The sequence below is a fragment of the Varanus komodoensis genome, unplaced genomic scaffold (assembly GCF_004798865.1).
Source record: "Varanus komodoensis strain SLA01 unplaced genomic scaffold, ASM479886v1 scaffold50, whole genome shotgun sequence".
Taxonomy (NCBI): Eukaryota; Metazoa; Chordata; class Lepidosauria; order Squamata; family Varanidae; genus Varanus; species Varanus komodoensis.
In genome coordinates this window covers 4,834,474-4,854,673 of record NW_025336088.1, presented here as the reverse complement: position 1 = coordinate 4,854,673, position 20,200 = coordinate 4,834,474, and the positions used below count along the sequence as shown (strand labels likewise).

At 39.6% G+C, this 20,200-nt stretch overlaps 1 protein-coding gene across 3 annotated transcripts in view; it reads left to right on the top strand.

Moving 5' to 3' along the window:
* Window positions 1–5,826: 5,826 nt before the first annotated feature.
* SMARCE1 (SWI/SNF related, matrix associated, actin dependent regulator of chromatin, subfamily e, member 1) overlaps window positions 5,827–20,200 on the top strand; it is a 32,678-nt gene continuing 18,304 nt past the window's right edge. Inside the window, exons 1-4 of one of the 3 annotated variants that reach the window (XM_044446955.1) lie at window positions 5,827–5,940; window positions 8,960–8,995; window positions 10,186–10,229; window positions 17,884–17,988. In XM_044446955.1, coding sequence (XP_044302890.1) covers window positions 8,989–8,995; window positions 10,186–10,229; window positions 17,884–17,988 — 156 coding nt within the window. In that variant the 5' untranslated portion in view covers window positions 5,827–5,940; window positions 8,960–8,988. Of the gene's footprint in view, window positions 5,941–8,959; window positions 8,996–10,185; window positions 10,230–17,883; window positions 18,052–20,200 lie in introns of all 3 variants that reach the window. The other 2 variants (XM_044446953.1, XM_044446954.1) reach the window with 2 other exon arrangements.

Here is a 20,200-nt window from a genome sequence, read left to right as displayed (position 1 = left end):
CATTACAAAAGCTATGGCTTTTTAACAGTCTAACCTGTTGCCTGATTATCACCTATAATAATGTGTGCTATAATTAGCCATTAAGGGGCCATGAGTTCATGTCTTCCTTCAAAAGCTGCACTTACAGAATTTTCATGTGTTAGCAATCCAATTTTCTCCTATTTTTGATGCAAAATTCACTTCTGGAGGTGAGGCATCCCAAACCAAATGGTATTCCTAACAGTCTGTTTGCAAAAGTACCCTTGGTCCAAATGGATACTAGAAAAGCAAAATCATTTTTCCCCACTGGTGAAAAGTGTCTGTTATACCTTCTGTTTATACAATGAATAGAATGACAGGTTATCTGAATCTTTAGTCTGGAATACCAAAGATCGAAGTTATCTATAGCCAAAGTTCCAAAGAATGGCACAACTACTTAGCACGTCCAACAGTTTGACCAATACTTTTTCAAATTGTATGGTAAAGTACTACTGAAACAGAAATGAGTTTCAAAAGCTATCTGTGGCAAGGCGTGGGGGGCTGCTTTTCAATAGTTAAGAAGAAAAAAATCTGAATGGGTTAGCTTTTTTCTATGCCTAAAATGATTCTTTGGGCGCTGGATTTAGACACTTTTTGTGACATTTGCCTTATACACAGGAAGACAGAATGTTTTATTCCCTAATCTAGGACAGCATGACTTTTCTTGAAAAGGTAAGGTCATGGGAAACAGTGGAGAGAAGCATAATTCAAACTCACCACCTTCTGTGTTCATACCAAACATCCCAAAGATTCACTGGATTTTGTTTCCACAGCACAGATACATCATCTGTTTCTACCACCTTGGAAACTCAAGTCACCATCTAACCATTTTAGATGGGATTGCATGTCTTTCTTTCTATGCTGCAGACAGTAAAATTCTTGTTTTTAAAATACTATAAACTAAATGTGAAAACAGGTATTTGGCTTTTTAAAATGAACTTATAATTAAATTATTGTGCTTTCTTTGTGGATATACTTTTAAATTAGAGGGCACTACATGTTGTCTGTATATCTTGGAGAATCAGGTTCAATGTTTATTTAGGTCTTCAGTCGCATGTAATAATTTTGCTAAGGTATCAATGGTTGCCTTATTACATATGGCATGCATTACAGGAAAAAAGACACAGCAAATGCCTTGCTGAAATTCATGAACTTCCAACTTTTAACAACATGCAAATGAAGCATTTCTACTGCAGGTTCTTGTTCTATAACCTGAAATAGTATGTCTCCTGTTAACATTTGATCAATAAACTGATCTAGCATTGTTAATTTTTGATTACATGGCATTCTGAATGTAAAACTGCCTAATTACTCTGCACCTTTTCCCTTTTTTGTTGGAACTTAATTTGTACTTTTTACAACATTTAATTTCAAAATTAAAAACTAATGTTGAACATTAAAAACCATGGGGATATGAATTTACCAAAGTAAATGACACCACTGTATGCAAATAATAAAATTGAGTCTGGCTAATATTACCATTATGTCCTGTGAATCTTCTCAATACAGCAATGAGAGAGGTATTCATATGTGATTGTCAGCAATCAGAGAAGAATTTGTCAAATGTCTGTGATTTCTTCAATTATTTAGTCAATTTTCCTGCAGTTCAGCATGCAGGGAAACTGATAAGATTACCTGCCTGCCCCTCCGCCCCAAAAATAGCTCTAAAAGCTAAGTGGTATGACAAAAAACAAAATTACACCCAATACAGTATCCAGCAAGTATTGCCTGCAGAACAAAGTTCCACACAGCTTATACTGCAGTGGAAAAGTCTTTGCTCCACACCTAATCATAATTATAAGTCTCCAAAAAATAAAAAGGAAGCAGATTTGCATAAGAATCACATATACTAGTTTATATAGAGATACAAACTTTAAAATTACTATTTTATGGTTGAACTAGAGATACAGTACATCTTATCACATGTGGAAGATGATGGCCTGTGTGCCTGTTTGGGCAACAGCTGATGGCCAACAGTTCTTATGATTCATTATCTTTAAACTGGAATTGGACAGGTCAGCCCTTCAAATGAAAAACACATTCAAAGAGAGAATGTGGTAGCCCTTCAAATCATTCTCTGTGAAAGAGAACACACACGACCACCCTATAAAAATAGGGGCAGCTTTTCTCAAATGGTATTAAAGAATAAGGCACACACTGGAGAAGGTGTTAAGAATGCTGTTCAGAACCCAGACTATTTAGCACTGTGAAGGTGAAAACCAGCACTTTGGATTGAGCAAACAATATAACTGCACTATGAGTGACATCTTATGACTGATCCTTCACAGCCCAGCCAGAAAATTAATCAGTTGAAGCTCCTGAACCCTTTTCCCATGTAAAGCATATTATGGTAATCTAGACGGGATGTAACCAATCCATGAACCCCAGATGCAAGATCACAGCCAATTTTTATTTAAAGACCTTTTTCTTTCAACAACATTTTAATCGTTTAACATTAGCTATATAGGTTTTAATCTGCAGCCAGGGTGGATCTGGATTTTATTTGTATTCTGTTTTATTCTTATTTATGTAAGCCGTCCTGAGGCTATGCAAAAGAATGGCATACAAATACTCTAAATACATAAATTTACAGTCAAAACTGTTACAAGACAGTCATGAGTACCTTTGCGAGTCAAATAATAAACTCTCTCCTGTAAAGGTTTAACTTACTGACCCTCATTCCCCTATAAAGGCACTTGTTGGAGTATCTGATTTAAATGAAGCATGAGGTCAGGTATAATCAGCATACTAATCAGATACAGTGGTGCCTCGGCTCGCGAACGCCTCAGTTCACAACCGAATCAGGTCGCGAACAAAAATTTCGTGAAAATATTGACTTGGGTCGCAAACTCTGCATTGGGTGGCGACCAAGATCGCAGCCATCTCCCCACCCCCAGTGGGGAGATGGCCACGATCGTACTTGTGTTCATGCAGGGAAGACGTGCGTGATCACAGGCACACTCCTGAAGGAAAGATGGGCGCAATCCCGGCCATCCCCCCCATTCCGCCAACCAGCGTGATTGTGACCATTCCCCCCTCCCCGAGCAGGGAGATGGCCAAGATCGCAGTTGCATTCATGCAGGGAAGACATGCATGATCACGGGGGCGTTCCTGCAGGAAAGATGGGTGCAATCTCGGCCATCTCCCCCCTGCCTTCAGCACGATCACAGTCATCTCCCCACTCAGGGGCGTGGAGAGATGGCCGTGATCATGCCTGTCTCTCCCTCCCCCAGTGCTCCCCATTCATGCCTGTCTCCCCCGCTCCAGCGCGCTGGGATGATGGGCATGATCTCGGTCGTGCTGGGGGGGCAGGGGGGCAGGGAGATGGCCACACTTGTGTTCAGGGTGGTGGTGGGGGGGAAATGGCCACGATCTTTGTTGTTCTTTGTCACTTTGCTTCACATTTTTCTGATTAAAAAAAAATGGTTACAGAATGGATTAACCTTATTTACATTGAACCTTATGGGGAAATTTAACTTGGCTCACAACCAATTTGCATCACGACCAGAGTCCTGGAATGGATTGAATTCATGAGCCATGTTACCACTGTACTATCTTCCACATAACAGATATTGCTCACCATAATCACATATTTAAAAAGGTTGGATAGTTGTAACCCTGCAAAATAAACACCAAGGAGTAAAGCAATAGTCACCAAATAGCATCTTCTTATATTAGTTAGACAGATAAGAACCAAATTACCAAAACTTGAACTTCTAACCACTTCCACTTAGCCCAAGAGAATGTGATTGTTTTATCATATCAAGAAATGCTGACTTATTTCAGAGCATGAAGAGGTATTTGTTCAGGCTGCCAACAACATTCATCTACTAGGCCTACTTAACAGCTGCTCTTTTTAGGCCTGTTTAACCTGATAGATACAGAAGTAGGAAAAAATAGTTGCGTCCAAGAGCTGGCCACTCAGTTTGATAATCCAAGGGTTAGAAAACATCAGGGAGAAAACAACCCTTCAGTAAGGTTAGTTGCTAGGTAAAGCCATAAGTGAATACATGATGTGTCTTGGAAGATATTGATACAGAGATCACCAAACCTCTATGTAGCTTTGTGATCAATGGGGGCGGGGGTGGGGGGAATCAAAAGCCACAGCATAGTAATATTCTCTGGGTTCAAAGGGGTCATCCTAGCATTGCACAGAACTGTCCAGCAGAGATCAATAAGACACTGTGAGTTCATTCATAAAGTGTTAGTGTGTAGATGAATTGCTAATTAGCACAAGGAAATTCCTTGAGTTTGTTCATGAGACACAACTGCCTCCCCAGTAAGGTTCATAAATAAAGGTAGCAAACAATGTCTCATACTTAAAACAACAACAACAACATGTTAATTTCTGTCTTTGGTTTTGCCAAGACCCTTCTATTCACTGATTGCCTAGTAGGTCCAAAAATATTTGCTTAAGACGGAGCATATAATTACTGGACAATCAAAATTATTACCACCGAAAACTCCACCCTCCAAAGTTCCAGAAGTTCTGTCACACATGTAATAAGGCAACCTTGTCTATGCGGTCACTGCCAACTACAATTGTTACTTTTTTATCTCAAAGAATAACAACCTTTTCCTTAACTGAAAGTAGCATTGATAATAACAAAATTACAAAAAGAAAAGCAACACTTTGATAAAAGCAAAAACATTTCTGTTCACTGAGCTGTGTAAAAACAGATTTGGCAAACCAAACAAATAGCTAACATTCAAGACCAATGACTACACAAATCCCTTATTAAAATTAAATATTTTGTTAAGCCATATAAATCTCATCTAATTTTGCAATCCCCTTTTTCTCTATTCAAACATGCCAAAAGAATGTTGATAGACTTTTTTCATCTAAATACACACAATACAAACCTGCCCACAAGAAAATGGCACACCTTAACTGACATAATACTTAATCTGATAGATTTAAGACTCTTCTAATCTGACTTCAAAGTATTCAGTGTTACCCTTCAATAGAATATATAGTTATTTTATTGTGTAGCAGAGGAAGAAAACACCTTTGAGATGACTTGACAGTTGGCTGTTTCTCCAGACAGTGTATGTTTGCAAAAAAAGATGTCTGGAAAATTTCCTGTTAACATTGCTTTTCATCTAAAATCTGATTTTTTATTTTTATTTTTTTGTAACTGAGCTGTTCTCAAAGGTTCAGGTAAACACTAATATTTTTAAAACAAACGTATCTTTACAGCTCAGACACCTGTATTAGCAGGAAATAAAACAGAGCCTCTGAGGTGTACTGGTTAAGAGTGTGGGTCAGGGACTCAGTTCATCAGGGTTCTGGTCCACATTCAGCCCTGAAACCCAGGGGGCCCTTTGGACCGGTCATGGTTGCTGTGAGGATAAAATGGAAAGGAGAAGCGCTTGAGTTCCTTGCGAGTGTAATAATGCCAAGACACTGAAAACTAGAATATGATCCTCGGGCATCCACTTTTCTCTTGGTTGATTCACTGTAAATTTGCCAGCTTAGCCACCCTGAAGTCAATGGTTTATCCCTTTTGAAAATACCACCCGCCCACCTGCACACGCTTTTCTGGAAAACGTCATTTCGTCCTCACGTGACCTAACCCCACCCGCTTCAAGTTTACGGTTACGGTAAATGTAATTTTAAAACGGATTCACTGTTTCGCTACTGCCTAAGGGCAGTTTCTTTTGTAAGTAAGGAAGAAGACTAGGAAGAATATCTTCAACCAAAATGGGGGACTTATTTATTCGGAGAAGCCGTGGCAGGGTTGAGGAATTTTGTTCGTTTCTATTTTGAGCAAGAGAGGAAAGTTTCTGTGGAAAGTATTGAAACGGAAACGGAAGCTACGGCAGCCTCTTCGTCTTCCTCTCCCTGCCCACCATTCCTGCCGTCGCCGTTTGTTTCGGGTCGGAAACAAAGAAGCGAGGCCTGAGGCCCTTTTGGAACTGGTGAGTTTGCCGGGCCCGGTCCGGATGTAGCTGCGGAGAGACCTCCTTCTTTCTTAGGAACCGCACAGCCTCTCCTCCCGTGGCCGCTGCGGAGGTGGGGCTTCCTACCTAGAGGAGGGTGTGAAGAAGGCTCGTCTTCTGGGCTGCCTCTCGCCCGCCGCAGTGGCGGCGATGAGCCCCTGGCGCAAGCACAGATCTGCCAGTCCCTCGTCTCCGAGCTCCACTATTTAGAAAAATCTGATAAAATTAATTATCCAATCTGGCAATACTTTTTAATTCAGATGTTTTCTGCCATAGACTGGGAAATAATTTGCAGTATTAGGTTGTATTTTCAACAACAAGAAAAATAAATTATGGTCACATGTAGGACTCCTGTTTTCCCTATCTAAATAACTTCTAGCATTTTCCAACCAGCTGGGGAAAGCTGGGAGTTGTATGACTTTTCCCTGCCCAAGTATGCACATGATTGTGCCTTAAAGTTTCAATCCTTTGCACACTTAACCACGGAATAAGCTGCATTCAACTTAATGGGCCTTATTTCTGGATAGCTATGCCTAGATATCACAAGTAAATCATTTTAGAAAATTCAAAACCCATCTTATGTTGATTGCTTCAGATCATACTTCTCTCGTACATTTGGTAGCTGCTTGTAGGCATGCTGGTATTCTCATAGGTTCCAGTTCCTTCATCCACAGTATCATGATTATAATCTTAAAAGTTATAAGGATTACAGGGGGAGGGGGAGAGAATGCTTGAAATATTTGGTGAACGTTCTAATCTATTATTTGGGTGCTACAGACATAGCCATATTACATCAGCAACTCAAACAGGCTAGGGTTTCAACTGCTAGCGGGGGAAGAGTAAAAGCATACTCCCCCCCGGCCCCCCCCCCCAAAGTTATATTGCACAGAAATGCATCGGGTCCTGTCCCAGCCCAGCTACAAAGAAGCAACATCCAGTTATTGCAACTTTGTAAATTTTGCTTTTGTTTAGTGCTGTAGAAGTGCCTGTGAATTTAAGAAGTGAAGGGGGGCATTTTTAGACATTTGGTGTTTATAATCTGTATATCAAACACTGTAGACAATAGAGGAGAGAGGGAAATAGTAAACAGGGATAATAATGATTTCATTTAAACCTATTTGCTGCACAACACTAAGCATTTTTTCAGGGTAAATCCATAATTTTATGGAACTTTACTGTCCTACTTAATTTTTAGGATCACAAGCTTAGACTTAGTTGCAGGAAGGTGGGATGGGCAATGTTCGTGCTATTGGGAGCCATTTTTCCCCTGCTATGCCCCCCACTGTTATGGAATTGCCACTAATGTTGGGAAGTGAGGAAAAAGCATTTCCCTTCGAAACAAGTGTGGGATATGTGCTTTGTTTTAGTGAAAGAGAGTTTTCCTGGATTTTAATACATGATGGTGCTCTCTGAAGGTCAAAAAGGATGAGGATGTATATTATTGATGGGCAATATGTTTCTCATCTAGTATATGGGGGATGGTATCAAAGGGCTCCCTGCAAAAATAATAAAATATAAATAATTTTTCATAATTCCACTTAAAGCAGACCCCAGTGTAATCCCTGTGCACTACCAGCAGAGGCTAATAGAAAAGTACATCACATTAGAAGTATCTACTATACAATGGCACTAGATGACTCAGGCTAATAACATAGGAAACTTCCTTATACTATTTACATCTAGTTCAATATTGGTCATACTACTTGTACATCTGTCTAGCCCTTTATTGGGTACTCTGGCTGACAATGGCTCTCTAAGGTCTCAGGCATAGGTCTTTCCTGTCATCTGCTACCTGACTCATTTTAACTGGAGTTGATTGATCTTCAAGTAATTAACTTTGAGAAGACCAGATACCTTTTTTGCCATTTATGCCCCCATGGTGCCAAAACCCTCCAATTAAAAATGGCATTGGGAGCAGCTGCTTGTTTTCAAGCAAATATTGACCCTTTTTGTTCCTCTGTAATAGCTAACAAGTACTAAAAGGGGCAAAAAAAATTTTTAAATGCATACTCTGGATGTAATTCCATTAAAAATAACTTTTACACTTTTGGGAGCTGCACATTATCTATTCCTGTTCTATGCACAAGGTCTGGATGGTCCCTCTGCAGACAACTGCACAGTAGAACAGAAGTGGGCAATATGTTCTAGAGCTACTATTTGATCTGAGAGAAATTAATTCATAGTAGAGTCCAGCTGGCAAGTGGAGAGAGAAGATGTGAAACTCAAGTCTCAGAAAGCATGAATGGAACAGAACCTTAAATGCTCTCCTAATTTAAATGCTCCTTATTAATTACCAGCTAGCTAGCAAGTTGAAAAAAATGGGGTTTGGGTTGTAATGGGAGAGCTATGCTACATACTTTCCAAAATGTTTGAGGATGTTATTATATGTATCTTTAGGCAAAAAATAGCCATCTCCCAGCATGGTTGGCTAGAGAATGTTTTAAGCCTTTTATACCTGTCTATCCCTGCATAGGATTGTAGTCTAAATCAGGCTGTGAGGTGTTTAAGAAAGCACTTGCATGACCATAGTTGTTCATGTGTTACCAGAGGTGAGGGATTTGCTCCTTGTATTACAAGCAGAGCTTGATCATTACTGCTTTTTCTGCATCACAGTAAGATGAATTCAGGTAAAGCTAAGTATCTTTAGTCAGTTTATAATGTGATTTTGCTTCTCCTTTACACTATGTATTTCCCTGTGCCGGAATAATGGAGGGGAAAGGGAATGCTTTCAGAATTATTTCCTCACCACTGGAAGTACTTGGTTTCAAATAGTCCCCACTTTCTGCTATTAGTGAGGATCGATATATGAGGGGTGTGTCCGTACTGACATTAGTAATACTAGGGAATTACACAATCTTGTTTTGTGTTTGGCTGATGGCCACTCTCTCAGTTATGGACTTTAGTTATTGATGTCATTAGTGGAGTGTGTTGGGATAATTTTTATGCATGTGTCAAAAGAGAACATGTTTTACAATTTTGTTCTATTAATATTTTTCAGATCTAATGTCATCTGGTTGAACTACCAAAATGTCAAGTAAGTTTAGCAGAAGTTTTTTTGTTTAGTATATCATATCCAAATTATTTCATTCCATTGCTCAGTGCTGATGATGGCTGCACTTTCTAAATCAAGGTACCTCTGGTCCATGGGCTAGATATGGCCCTTCAGAGAACCTTATACACTATGAAAGCTTCCCTTTTGCCTTATCTCTGGATCAAATTAAGTGATCTGGTTTGTAAAACATGACAGCCCGTGATGGATTAGTTTATCCATGAGGTGCTGTAGTGCATGCCAGCCACCATTATGAATTTGCACCCTTCATCCAGTCCCTGCTAGTGGGGTCATCTGAGGATTGTCCAATTTAAGATTATACAAGGGTGGCTTAACCCTCAAATAACCTTGGCCGGCATAAGAATCCACAACAGCCTCTGTCTGGGAATTGCTTATTCATAATGGCAGCTAGCACATGCCATACTTCCTTGAGGTTGAACTAACCCACAGTGGGATGTTCTGTCATGCAAAGTGGTTCAAGGTGACCAAGAAGAAGACACACTGTTCCGCAAATACTGTTTCCATTCCTTTCTCTATACCCTTTTTACTGCTATTTTTCCTTGGTCTGCTATCCCTATAATGGGGTTACGGGTGAGGATTTCCTGCATCAGAACCCTGCAGCTCTTGTTGCTTGTACCACTGACCACAACTGCAGTCACTCTGATTGTGCTGTCTTACACTCTCCTGACACTGCTTGCACAGTAAAAAGACTCCTGACACTGCTTGCACTTGCTCACTTGCACGCTCTCGCTTTCTTGCTCTCTCTCTCTCACACACACACACATTTCGACACTGGGGAACTTGCAAATAAGTAATATACATACAAAATACAAGGGGTATAGTCACAGGAGAGAACTGTATCAGCCATCAGTCTTCATGCTTAATTAAGGTGAAGGGATGTACAAAGAGTCAATCTGTTAACTGTTAAATTATTTGGGCTTGCTTGTTCTGTTAATGTCCTCAACTTCTTAGGAACTGCACTCACAAACCACAACTTGGGCATTCCTGTAATAGTGTTTCAAGTGTTTTCTAAACTTACAGCCTTTCCTCTTTCTTCCTTTCTTTTTTTGCTCCACCATTCACATTTTGATTTGCTATTCAAAAACTTTCATTACAGTCTCTATGTTCCACCTCCTTTACATAGTCATTCTTTTTTCCCTTTCTTTTTGAAACAGAAAGGCCGTCTTATGCCCCCCCTCCCACCCCAGCCCCCACAACCGTAAGTATGGATGTATTTCTCTTCTCAGACTCTGAAGTCTGTCTTCATCTTATTCCCACAGAAAGGGTATAAAGAATCAGACCAGCAGTTCTGCTCTCTGAATATGGTTAAACTCTGATTCAAATCCATACTGCACAGGTCTTTGGCAGCCTTACTTCTGGAGTTCTCTTAAATGTCATTTTCAAGAATTAGAACTGAGGTCTAACATGTACAGAATATATGCACTATCGCCTAAAGTATAATTTGAGCCTTTTTGGTATACCATTTGGCTTAACTTGAAAAAAATGCATTTTTGTTGCTTGCTGGGACTGCATCTTTAGCTTAAGTTATTGTTATCCCTCCAAATAATCTTGCTGAAAACTCCACTTTCTTGAAAATCAGAGAAAATGCAAGTTGTGTGTTTATAATAATAGGTGTTTGCAAATTTTCATGTTCTAATAATTTTATGTTGAATTTATTCCAAAAGAGGGAGAAGCAAAAGTGCTGGTCCAAATGATATATGGTTTTATTTCCATATTGAAACTGACAACTGAGTTTTGAATAATGGTTGTAGAATTACTTTCTGAGCAAAAATATTAGGAATGCATTTGATATATACAGTGACTAAAGCAAACTTGTTTTAAAAAAAAGTCTTCCAAAGAGCAGAAGGTTAGGATTCAGTCTAGGTCTATAGATTCCACTGCTTGCGAACATTTGGATCCAAGGTGCTTCCAGGGCCTATTTGCAGAGTTGAGCTGCAACTTACACACTTACTGGACTGTCCAAGAGCAGTAATTTATATATTTGCAGCCCTTCGGGTTCATATATACATATGAACTCATCTGGATAAAGCACCTACATTTATAGAACTATAGTTTAAAAACACTGAAATAAATACTGAAAGAGTGTCCATTTTATACTCTTGCATTTTCTCTGATCAGTAGATTCTTGTCCAAGGGAAAAATATTTAATTGCCTTAATTTTTGTGAATCTTCGGAGAATTCCAGAGCTGGGAAGTGTCCAGAATTTGGAATACTGAAAAGAAGGGTGGATTGAATCCCTTCTCCTTTCCCTATGTCAGTGCTATATTTTTTATTTGTTTTTATTAATCTATGACTGTATTGCCTTTCTTCTAAAGATTCCCCATTATTTTGGGATAATATGATCTAATGATCGCTACATTACAAATAATACCCTTCTACTGACAGCCTTCTTACTTGGGCTATATCAGTTTAAAAAAACTTACCAATCTGTTGGCTCCAGGCTCAAAGAACTCTATGGCTCTTTGGATAAGAGATAGAACCCCCACTGTCTAATATTGTTTTATCCTGCTGTCCCAACATTCTGTTCCTGCAACGTTTACATAGAAGGAAATTCCACTGTTTTCTTTAGAGCTCATGTTCATCAAATAAATTTTACCACTTGGGTCCCTATAAGGAGTATAACTCCCTGTCCTTTGAGATCTCTCAATGTTCCAAATTCTGCTTCCATGGGAGATGAAATTTTGTGAATGTGCGGAGACTAATATTTCATAATTTCAGAAGGTAAACTATTTTCACTAATAATTTTGTGCCACCCACAGAATACCTAAGTAACCCTATGCAAATACGTTTCCGTCGTATTTCATTTTCTAGAATGGCTCACAAGTGATAATTAAAGAAAGACTTTAAAAACTGGAAGTGCTGAAAACACAGAATGTCATCAGAATGTCTGGGCAGTGTACAGTGTAATTAAAACAGTTGATTCACAAAAGCACATCAGCATTAAAGCAAATCCAAAACATAGTTTGAAATACTTGGCCTATAAAACATTCTCCTGGTGCCCAAGGGCATGACGTTCAACACTAGGCAGACTTCTGTGGGGGTGTGCAAAGATGAACAGTTGCAGAGTACATTCTCTCTGTCCATTTTGACACCTCCCTCTTATCACTACCTACTTAAGCTCTTGGACGCACTTCTGCATAGGATCTAAACATACAGGGAGGTCCATGTAGAAGCAAATGATTTACACCCATCAAATCCCAAACATTATAGGGCTTTAAAGATTACTAGAACCATTTTTAAATGTGCTCAGTGGACCAGCAGCCAATAAAATCATTTGCGGACTGGTGAGATAAATTTCACTTGCTCATAACTAGTTAATGATCTAACAATATGAGCCATACAAAATTTTATGGGTTGCTCTTCTGGACTTTGACAATGTCAGTTTTCTGTCCCATATAGTTCCTAATCTAGTCCTATAGCAAAATGTGCCAGCAGTGGGATTTTAAGCTGCTTTTACAGTTTTATGTTGGTTTATTTTTTTAAAATCTGGGAACAATTGATGGCAAAAAGAGAAGGGGACAGCAGAGGATGAGGTGGCTAGATGGAGTCACAGGGGCAGTGGGTGTGAGCTTGGGTGAACGCCAAGGGATGGTGGAGGACAGGAGAGCCTGGAGGAATGTTGTCCTTGGGGTTGTGATGGGTCAGGCACGACTTTGCAACTAACCACAACAACATTTTTTAAATCTTGTATTTTAGATATGCTGTGTTTTGTACTGTTGACAATACACTTGATTGTTAGCTGCCCTGAGAAGTCTGTTGAAGAATAGGATATAGATATAAATAAGTATTACACATGAAATAAATGAATTGATTTTTGCATAGCATGAATAGCTAAAGAAAACATAACTATGTGAACTAATGCTTGAACATTTACCATCTTGTGATATATCATGCTTTCTAACATTGAGAATATGTGAGAGTTTTATATAGTTTTGCATGGGCACCTACACAGACACTCCCAGTTATTGCAAGTCAATTGTAAAGCTGTCTTTTTGTGGGGAGATACTGAAATATCTTCAGGATTTTCATTTTAGGTGGGCTGTAACCAAACTAGAAGGTTGGGTGTTAATAATTTTACTTTTATTGATTGTTTCTGAGTGCATGTTTATATTAGACATGAAATTTGCTACTCGCATAGGGAGCATAGCAACAACCACACAAACTGGTAGCTAGCTGATAAAACAGTGGGTGATTCAGACATAATGGGACATCATAAAAGCTCCTTTCCTGCATGCTACTTCTGCTTCTGACACAGATCAAGGAAAGAAGCCACAGTCTGTCATTTTGTCCAAACCAGCAGATGATGCTTTGCCTTTGCTCTGCAAACCAGGATAGTAGACTATGATATGATCCACAGCTTTGCTGGTTTTTATACAATGGCAGACAGTTCACTCCCACAAGCCTCAGATCAGGGTTGGCAAGATGGAACTACAGTGGAAAGAGGGTATACAGTATTCCACGGTTGTTCATTTCCATAACTTTGCTGTTTTTTTCCTTGATAAAACATAGTTTAATATTTTTCTGAGCAAGACTAGAATTTCTCTCGGTCTTATTCCTTAGATTCTGACTTTATCTTTATGTATGGTCACTGTTGCCTATAGCTGTACTTTCTAGCCGATGGTAAGAGAAGCTTCTACCATCTACCATGTGTGCTCAAGTTTGCTCCCAGGTGTTTAATAAAGTTGTTAAACAGCAGTGTGTATCACCCACCTTTTTTAACCAGATGATATTAATTCCTTCTCCATTTGATGAGCATTAATCCCTCCAACACATGTTCCTGATGTTCATCCACCTTCACCATTACAGCTGGTTCGGTGGCCATAGGTTTCGGAACCTGTGAACAGCTTATTCATAAGGATCCCAGCAAGCTGTTTCAGATGTCTGTCTGAGAAACCCTCGGGTAGCAAATGCACAGTGAACTGGGATACTTACATGCAAGTTTTTGTTTGTTTGTGTTTTTGATGAGTAGCCTATATATTCTCAAAAAGAACCAGAACATACAAAGATAATGAGAAGCAAAGTGTGGGGGTGGGGGGGACGAACACACGTACACACACAGAAAGGAATGAAATCTGTGGTTCCTGATCAGTAACCTTGGCTTGCAGATTCTAGCATATTATGCTTTACACTGTGCTCATCACTGCACATGAGAAAGTGAAAGGCTGATAGCATGGTACAAAATAATAACTGCTACCAAGGCAGTTTCTTTGGTCTATGAAGACTGAAGACTGTCTTTCTGTTCTTGAAAATACTTGTATTGTGTGGAAAGTGGTATGGATGCCATGGGCTGCATTGGATTTCACAAAGGGCCAAATACTTTTGACAGTCTTTTATTAATGAGTATATTTAATATATAAATGTGTATACTACCTCCATTTATGAGAAGGTTGAGGTGAGCATCGGATATTTTACAGGCCAGTACTCAAAAGCTACTACTTGTTATATGGAGGGTTACCTTTTTCAGTTTTTTCCTTTATTCCTTAATTATTACTTGTTGGAATGATCCATTTATAGCTTACCCTTCTTCCAACAACTGACAGCAGCATTTTAGCTAGCTAACCAATTCCATAATATAGCTCAGCTTGAGAAAATAACTTGACTGGGGTCCTACAATGTGTTCTTGGCTGGGAGGGAATTTGAGCTTCGGTCACTTGCAACCAAACCAACTCTTGGTCTGTTGCATTGTAGAGAGCTGAGTTTCACACAAGCGAATAAAACTTTTCCTCCAGTAATCCCCCCAAACATAACAGCTCCTTCCCTGTAACTTGTGTTTCTAAAACTTTCTATGTTTCAGAATTGCAAAGCACTTATATTTCACAAACATTTCATATGCTGGCTTAGGCCACTAAACCATAGACACATAGAAAGGCAGAAGGGACCTCCTGGGCCATGTAGTCTGGCCCCAGGCTCCAGCCGGCTTCACTTATGTAATACCCAAAATGAACATGTTCAGAATTATTTTTATTTCAGCAAAGGCATATTGTTGATATTTTTCTATTTTTGTGCCTATGAGGCAATGATTCTGCCATTAAGCCACCATTTTAAAGAGATACTGAATGAATATGCACACTTCCTGTTATTGGCTTATTCCCAAAGTGGTTTTATAATATTTGTCTGGTTCTGAAAACCTGTACTTTTGCATGTATGTTTCTAAAATGTGCTTTTTGGCAATAGCTATGGATCCATCCAATGGCCCCTAAATATTGGAAACAACCCTGTGGCCCCTAAATCTCAGCTGTCAGACCATAGGATAGTTCAAAGACAGCACTAAAACTACAGAGCTTGGAATCTAATCCCCTGCCTCCTCACAGCCAGCACAAAAAGAACCACACCAACTGTTTTCCATGGTTGACAAAGCAACCTCAGAAGGGTACCAAAGCAGGAATTGGGGAACAGACAAATTTTAGGGACAAAACAAAGAAAGAGAGTAAAGATTGAAGTGTAAAGCTTTAACAGTGAAGATGTTGCATATGTTTAGTAGGTAGTAGAAAGTTGCCCAGAATAAGAGAAATTCAGAGTATTAAGATAGGACATGCATCCAAAGTCTCACAGAATAGAGTTTCCAGGGGAAATATGTGGCCTACAAAATAGGTGATTATGGTGAAGAAGGGAAGGAAGCCTAAGAACATTTCTGGTGATGGGCAGAGTCAGGAGGACAAGTTTACCACATGCTGAACTTGTGCCAGGTTCAAAAGGAGTCAGTCTCATAACTGGCTGGCGTATTCAAGGGACTCAGGCATCCAAATGAAGGAGCAGAGAGCAGCGGAAGGTTGGAAGGAAGGTTCAAAGCAAGCAAAAGGACAGCTACAGTCTTGTCCTGAAATTACTGATTACTAAGGGGGTTGCCAGGGTCTAGTTGGGTTGGCCATGGGATACCTGACTAGTCAGGTTTAGAAATAAATCTTTCATAGTGGCTTGTTGCATAGTGGCTTGTACAGCTTGAACTACAGAGAACTGCTAAGGTTCCCTGATCTCCTTGACCCATCAGGGTCAATATAGCAGAAGCAGCTGTCTCATCATGTACACATTTTATGATACTGCTTGCTTTAGTCAAATGTGCATATTGTGGGAAAGGTCTTGACCTTTAGTCCATGTCATACTAGAGGCGATGAAAGATCCAGATATAAATGTTAGAATTTAGTTTATAGTACCCATATTTTTTGCAGTTGATCCCTCTGTAAAAAATGTCAGAACTTTAATTTGACAATTGTCATGCCTTTACTATCCCAAGAAACCCTGGGGATTATAGTTTTGTGCTGTATGTTGGAGGAAAGGAAGATATGGGGGACAGTTGTATCATAGGTGGAAGGGGAATAATATTTTCTTGTTCTGATTCTGAACCTTTTGAAGGGCAGTGACATCTTCTAATACTGCGTCATGCCGTAACATTGTTACCAACCTTCAGAAAAGCATAGATGATAAATATATATTGCTTCTTACTTACAAGTAAGATTTGCATGATATGTGGTGACTTGGGTGATCAGAATTTTTACTTATGTGTGCATTATATTTTTGCCCTACCCTTTTAGCCTCACAGCAATCCTGTGAGGTGCATTAAGCTGAAAGAGAGGGACTGACTCACAGTCAAACAATATCCCATTGCTTGTGCATGGAGCCCATTTGAGCAAGTGGCAATTAAACCAGGAAGCTTCTAAGTAATTATAGTTTCAGTTTCATCCAAATCAAGAATCTGTGGTTAATTAGAAGCTTCCTGATTTAATCAAGACTCACTTGAGGGGAGTTTGGGCACATGCAAAATAATTCTGTATAGTGCTATTCACTGAGAGAAGATACGATTGTCTGAATGCAGCCAGTGAATCCCATCAGTCAGAGATTCAAGACAGTGACTCCTCATCCTAAGACCAACACTTTGACCAATATTGTTGTAAGCCGCCCCGAGGCTTCGGCGAATGGGGCGGCATAAAAATGTTTTAATAAATAAAATAAAAATATACCGCACTGGTTCTCTAATGCTGATGTCAAGGAATTTGAAATGGTTTTCAGTTTTGTGTAAGGACAGGTCTCTAAACATTTTTGGCTGGTTCTAAGATAATTTGATGACAGTTCCTTAGAGTTTGTATATCCAAGTTGATGTGGTTTTGGAGGTCAGTGTCTATATTTGGTAGTTCTGTGCCCTTCTGAAGCCAACTGAGATGAAAGCTGCTAACTTACCCCTCTTTAACAAAGTGATTCAGAGTGGTGGGGGAGCATGATTTTACTATGCACAGAAAAAATTGTGACTAAGTAACAAGTAACTACTCAATCTAAATAGTACTGATAGCTTTGGGTGCACCGAGCACCGGTTTTGCCCTCCAGACTGCACTTCTACTGCTTCCTTGCCTTGGCAACACTACAAATGCAGCAAATCGACGACAAAGAGGAGGAAGCTAAAGTGGCCAAATGTAGATGGGGAAAAAATTACATTTTTCTATATTAGCCTTCTGTAGTCATTTGCTGCTGCGGATCTTAGAAGCCTGGCAAGGACCAGATGCAACCCATATGTTGCCCACCCCAAATTATTGGTAGGGGTTTGTGTAGGTTTTTAACAAACTAGATTCTGCTGAAATTGATTATACACTGTTTAAGCTAGAATTGTCAGAGATAAAGCATTGCCACATTCATGTTGGAAGCAGTGACAAGATTTTACAAAGAAAAATTCTGTTTTCTTGACAGGTTTCATTCAGGCTAATTGCCCCTCTCAAGAGGGACCTAGCTGCTGCAACACCTCATTTTGCTTGTTTAAACTTCCGGTTGCTTTTGCATGCCGTATTGCAAACCATTTTCATTTCTCTGTGTTCTCCTCGTTGGGACTCATTTCTCATTCGTGTTTTTGTCTCATTTGTTTCCATCAGCAAATGCCCAGCACACCAGGGTTTGTGGGATACAATCCATACAGCCATCTGGCCTACAACAACTACAGGCTGGGAGGGAACCCGGGCACCAACAGCCGGGCCACGGTAGGAGAATCAACTATTACGTCATCCGGCAAACAACAGGAAGTGACCAGAAATGGCTTTAGAGTTAGGTTCTTCTGAATCTTAGCTGCTACCACTTTTTATATAATATAAACATGAAAAATAACTTTTGGTTTCTTTTCCTTTCTCCCTGGCCTTCCTCTTTCCATTGTTCAGAAACTAAGTTGTAGATAATAGACTTTGATTTATGAATTGGAACAAGATTTTGGGTAAGTTCACATGTATGTCACTTGATGACTGGGCCGTCAAGTATATATTTAAACTTACTGCAAATCAGATGTTGCTGACAGAGCTTTCATGTCACATCTGGTCTCCTCAGATTGTGTTTTCCAAGGGGGCAGCTCACACATCGAGTTGCAAGTCACCAAATGATAAAGTATCAAGTGATATACATGCATGTCTGAATTGGCCCTTCAGGAGCAATTCATTTAGAAGTCAGGCATGCTTTGGCACGTTCAAGACTAACTTGCCTTATTGGAGCATGATCTTTCTGATGTGATGGCCTCCTTCACCAGATGAATGAAACAGTGAAGAGAAGATGGTGGGCATATAAATGCAAAGACTGACCCACATTGGAAGGGATGAACCAAAGAAGCAAATGTTAGAACTAAAGACAGTTTTTCCAGATTTGAGGGAGAAATAACTTTTTAACTCTAGGAAATTCCCACATCTTCTCCAAGTTTGTTGTTTACTAAGAGTAGCATATTTCTCCTCCTTGTGAAGTTGTGTAAAAATCGATATTATTCTGGAATTGGACAGGGCACCACCTGTCTGCTTTCATTATTTTTAAAGCATTTTCCTGTTGTCGCCTTCAGACAGACTATTTATTCCAAGTTCTCATGTCTTTCCTAAAGGTGATTAAAATTTGCAAACTTCTCCCTCATCTGAATAAGAAGCAATTGCCAGCTTTTAATAGGATCCCTCTGTTGCCACCACCATGAACCACTTGTATCTAATGCAAAACAATATTTTCCTGAAAGATGTACTCCATAAAACCCTTTAAATTGCTATAGCCAGGATTATTGTCTCCTCAGCTGGGTAACATATGCATGAGAAAGAATGCACCAGTGGCCCCATTCATGCAGTTCCTACATACTCCCTTACAGGTGCAATGGGGGAAGAAACCAGAAGAAAGTGGCTCCGATGCCCCTGCAGTAGCATGTATTAAGATACCTAACATGGCTACTCTTCTGGAATTAACTAGTAACTGATAACCATAGTAAGTATTAGAAGCATTATTACATTTACTGGATGATCAGGCAAAGAATTAAATAGCTATTGCGAAAGTTTACTCTTAGCTGCTTGCCCCTTAAGTGTTCAGTACTCACTTAATAATCTCCTGATAGCTGACCCACTAGCCTGATAACCTTTGAGGAAGGAAAATACATGGTGAATTGTAAGCTGGCCTGTTTCCCTACCAGCATGGAACTTTCATTCCCACTTGTCCTTGATCATGAGCTTGCAATAGAATCTAAGGAAGTTGCCACCTTTTTCATCCTATTTTTTAATTCTAGTTCTCCCAGAAGAGGTAATTGTGTCTGGTCTGTACCACCATGGCCTGTAGGTAGGGAGCTGAAGTGACCTGCCATCTGAAATACTTCCTTGCACGTGAAATGTAAACCTGCCAGAAAGAAGGGTTTTACCCTCGCCTTTTCCCTCACGTACTCATTTTCTATGGGTAGTAAATTCCTTTGCCACTAAGGGAGAATCATTTAAGCTTCCACTGCAGTCTGCTGTGATTTAGCCCAGCAGTTTTGCCACCTTGGTTGGAGTTAAGCCTGATTCTTCATGGCAGCTATGGCATATATAGGTGCAATATTGGTGCCATAACATATATTATTTCCATGCTTTATTTGAGCAGCAGTGGCTCTGAAACCTAATTTTTCATCAAATACCCAGAAGTCATCTCTTCAGCACCTCTAAACCTGGTCTACTCCTTTAAAAAGTGTAGCCAGTTACCACTTTCCTGTGACTAAAGATTGGACTTGAGTTCTGGTATCCTACTTTTAATAAATTGACTGCTAGAATAATTGTTCAGCCTAATGCCATCCAGTAAATTCATGGCTTACATGCAACTTAAACCCCTTTTCCTCAGGGTTCCCTCACACACATTAAGGGTACACTCCTAAGCCTAGGAAAAGTCTTACAACTGTTATCTTCCAGTATGGCCAGCTGAGGAATTCTTGGAGTTGTA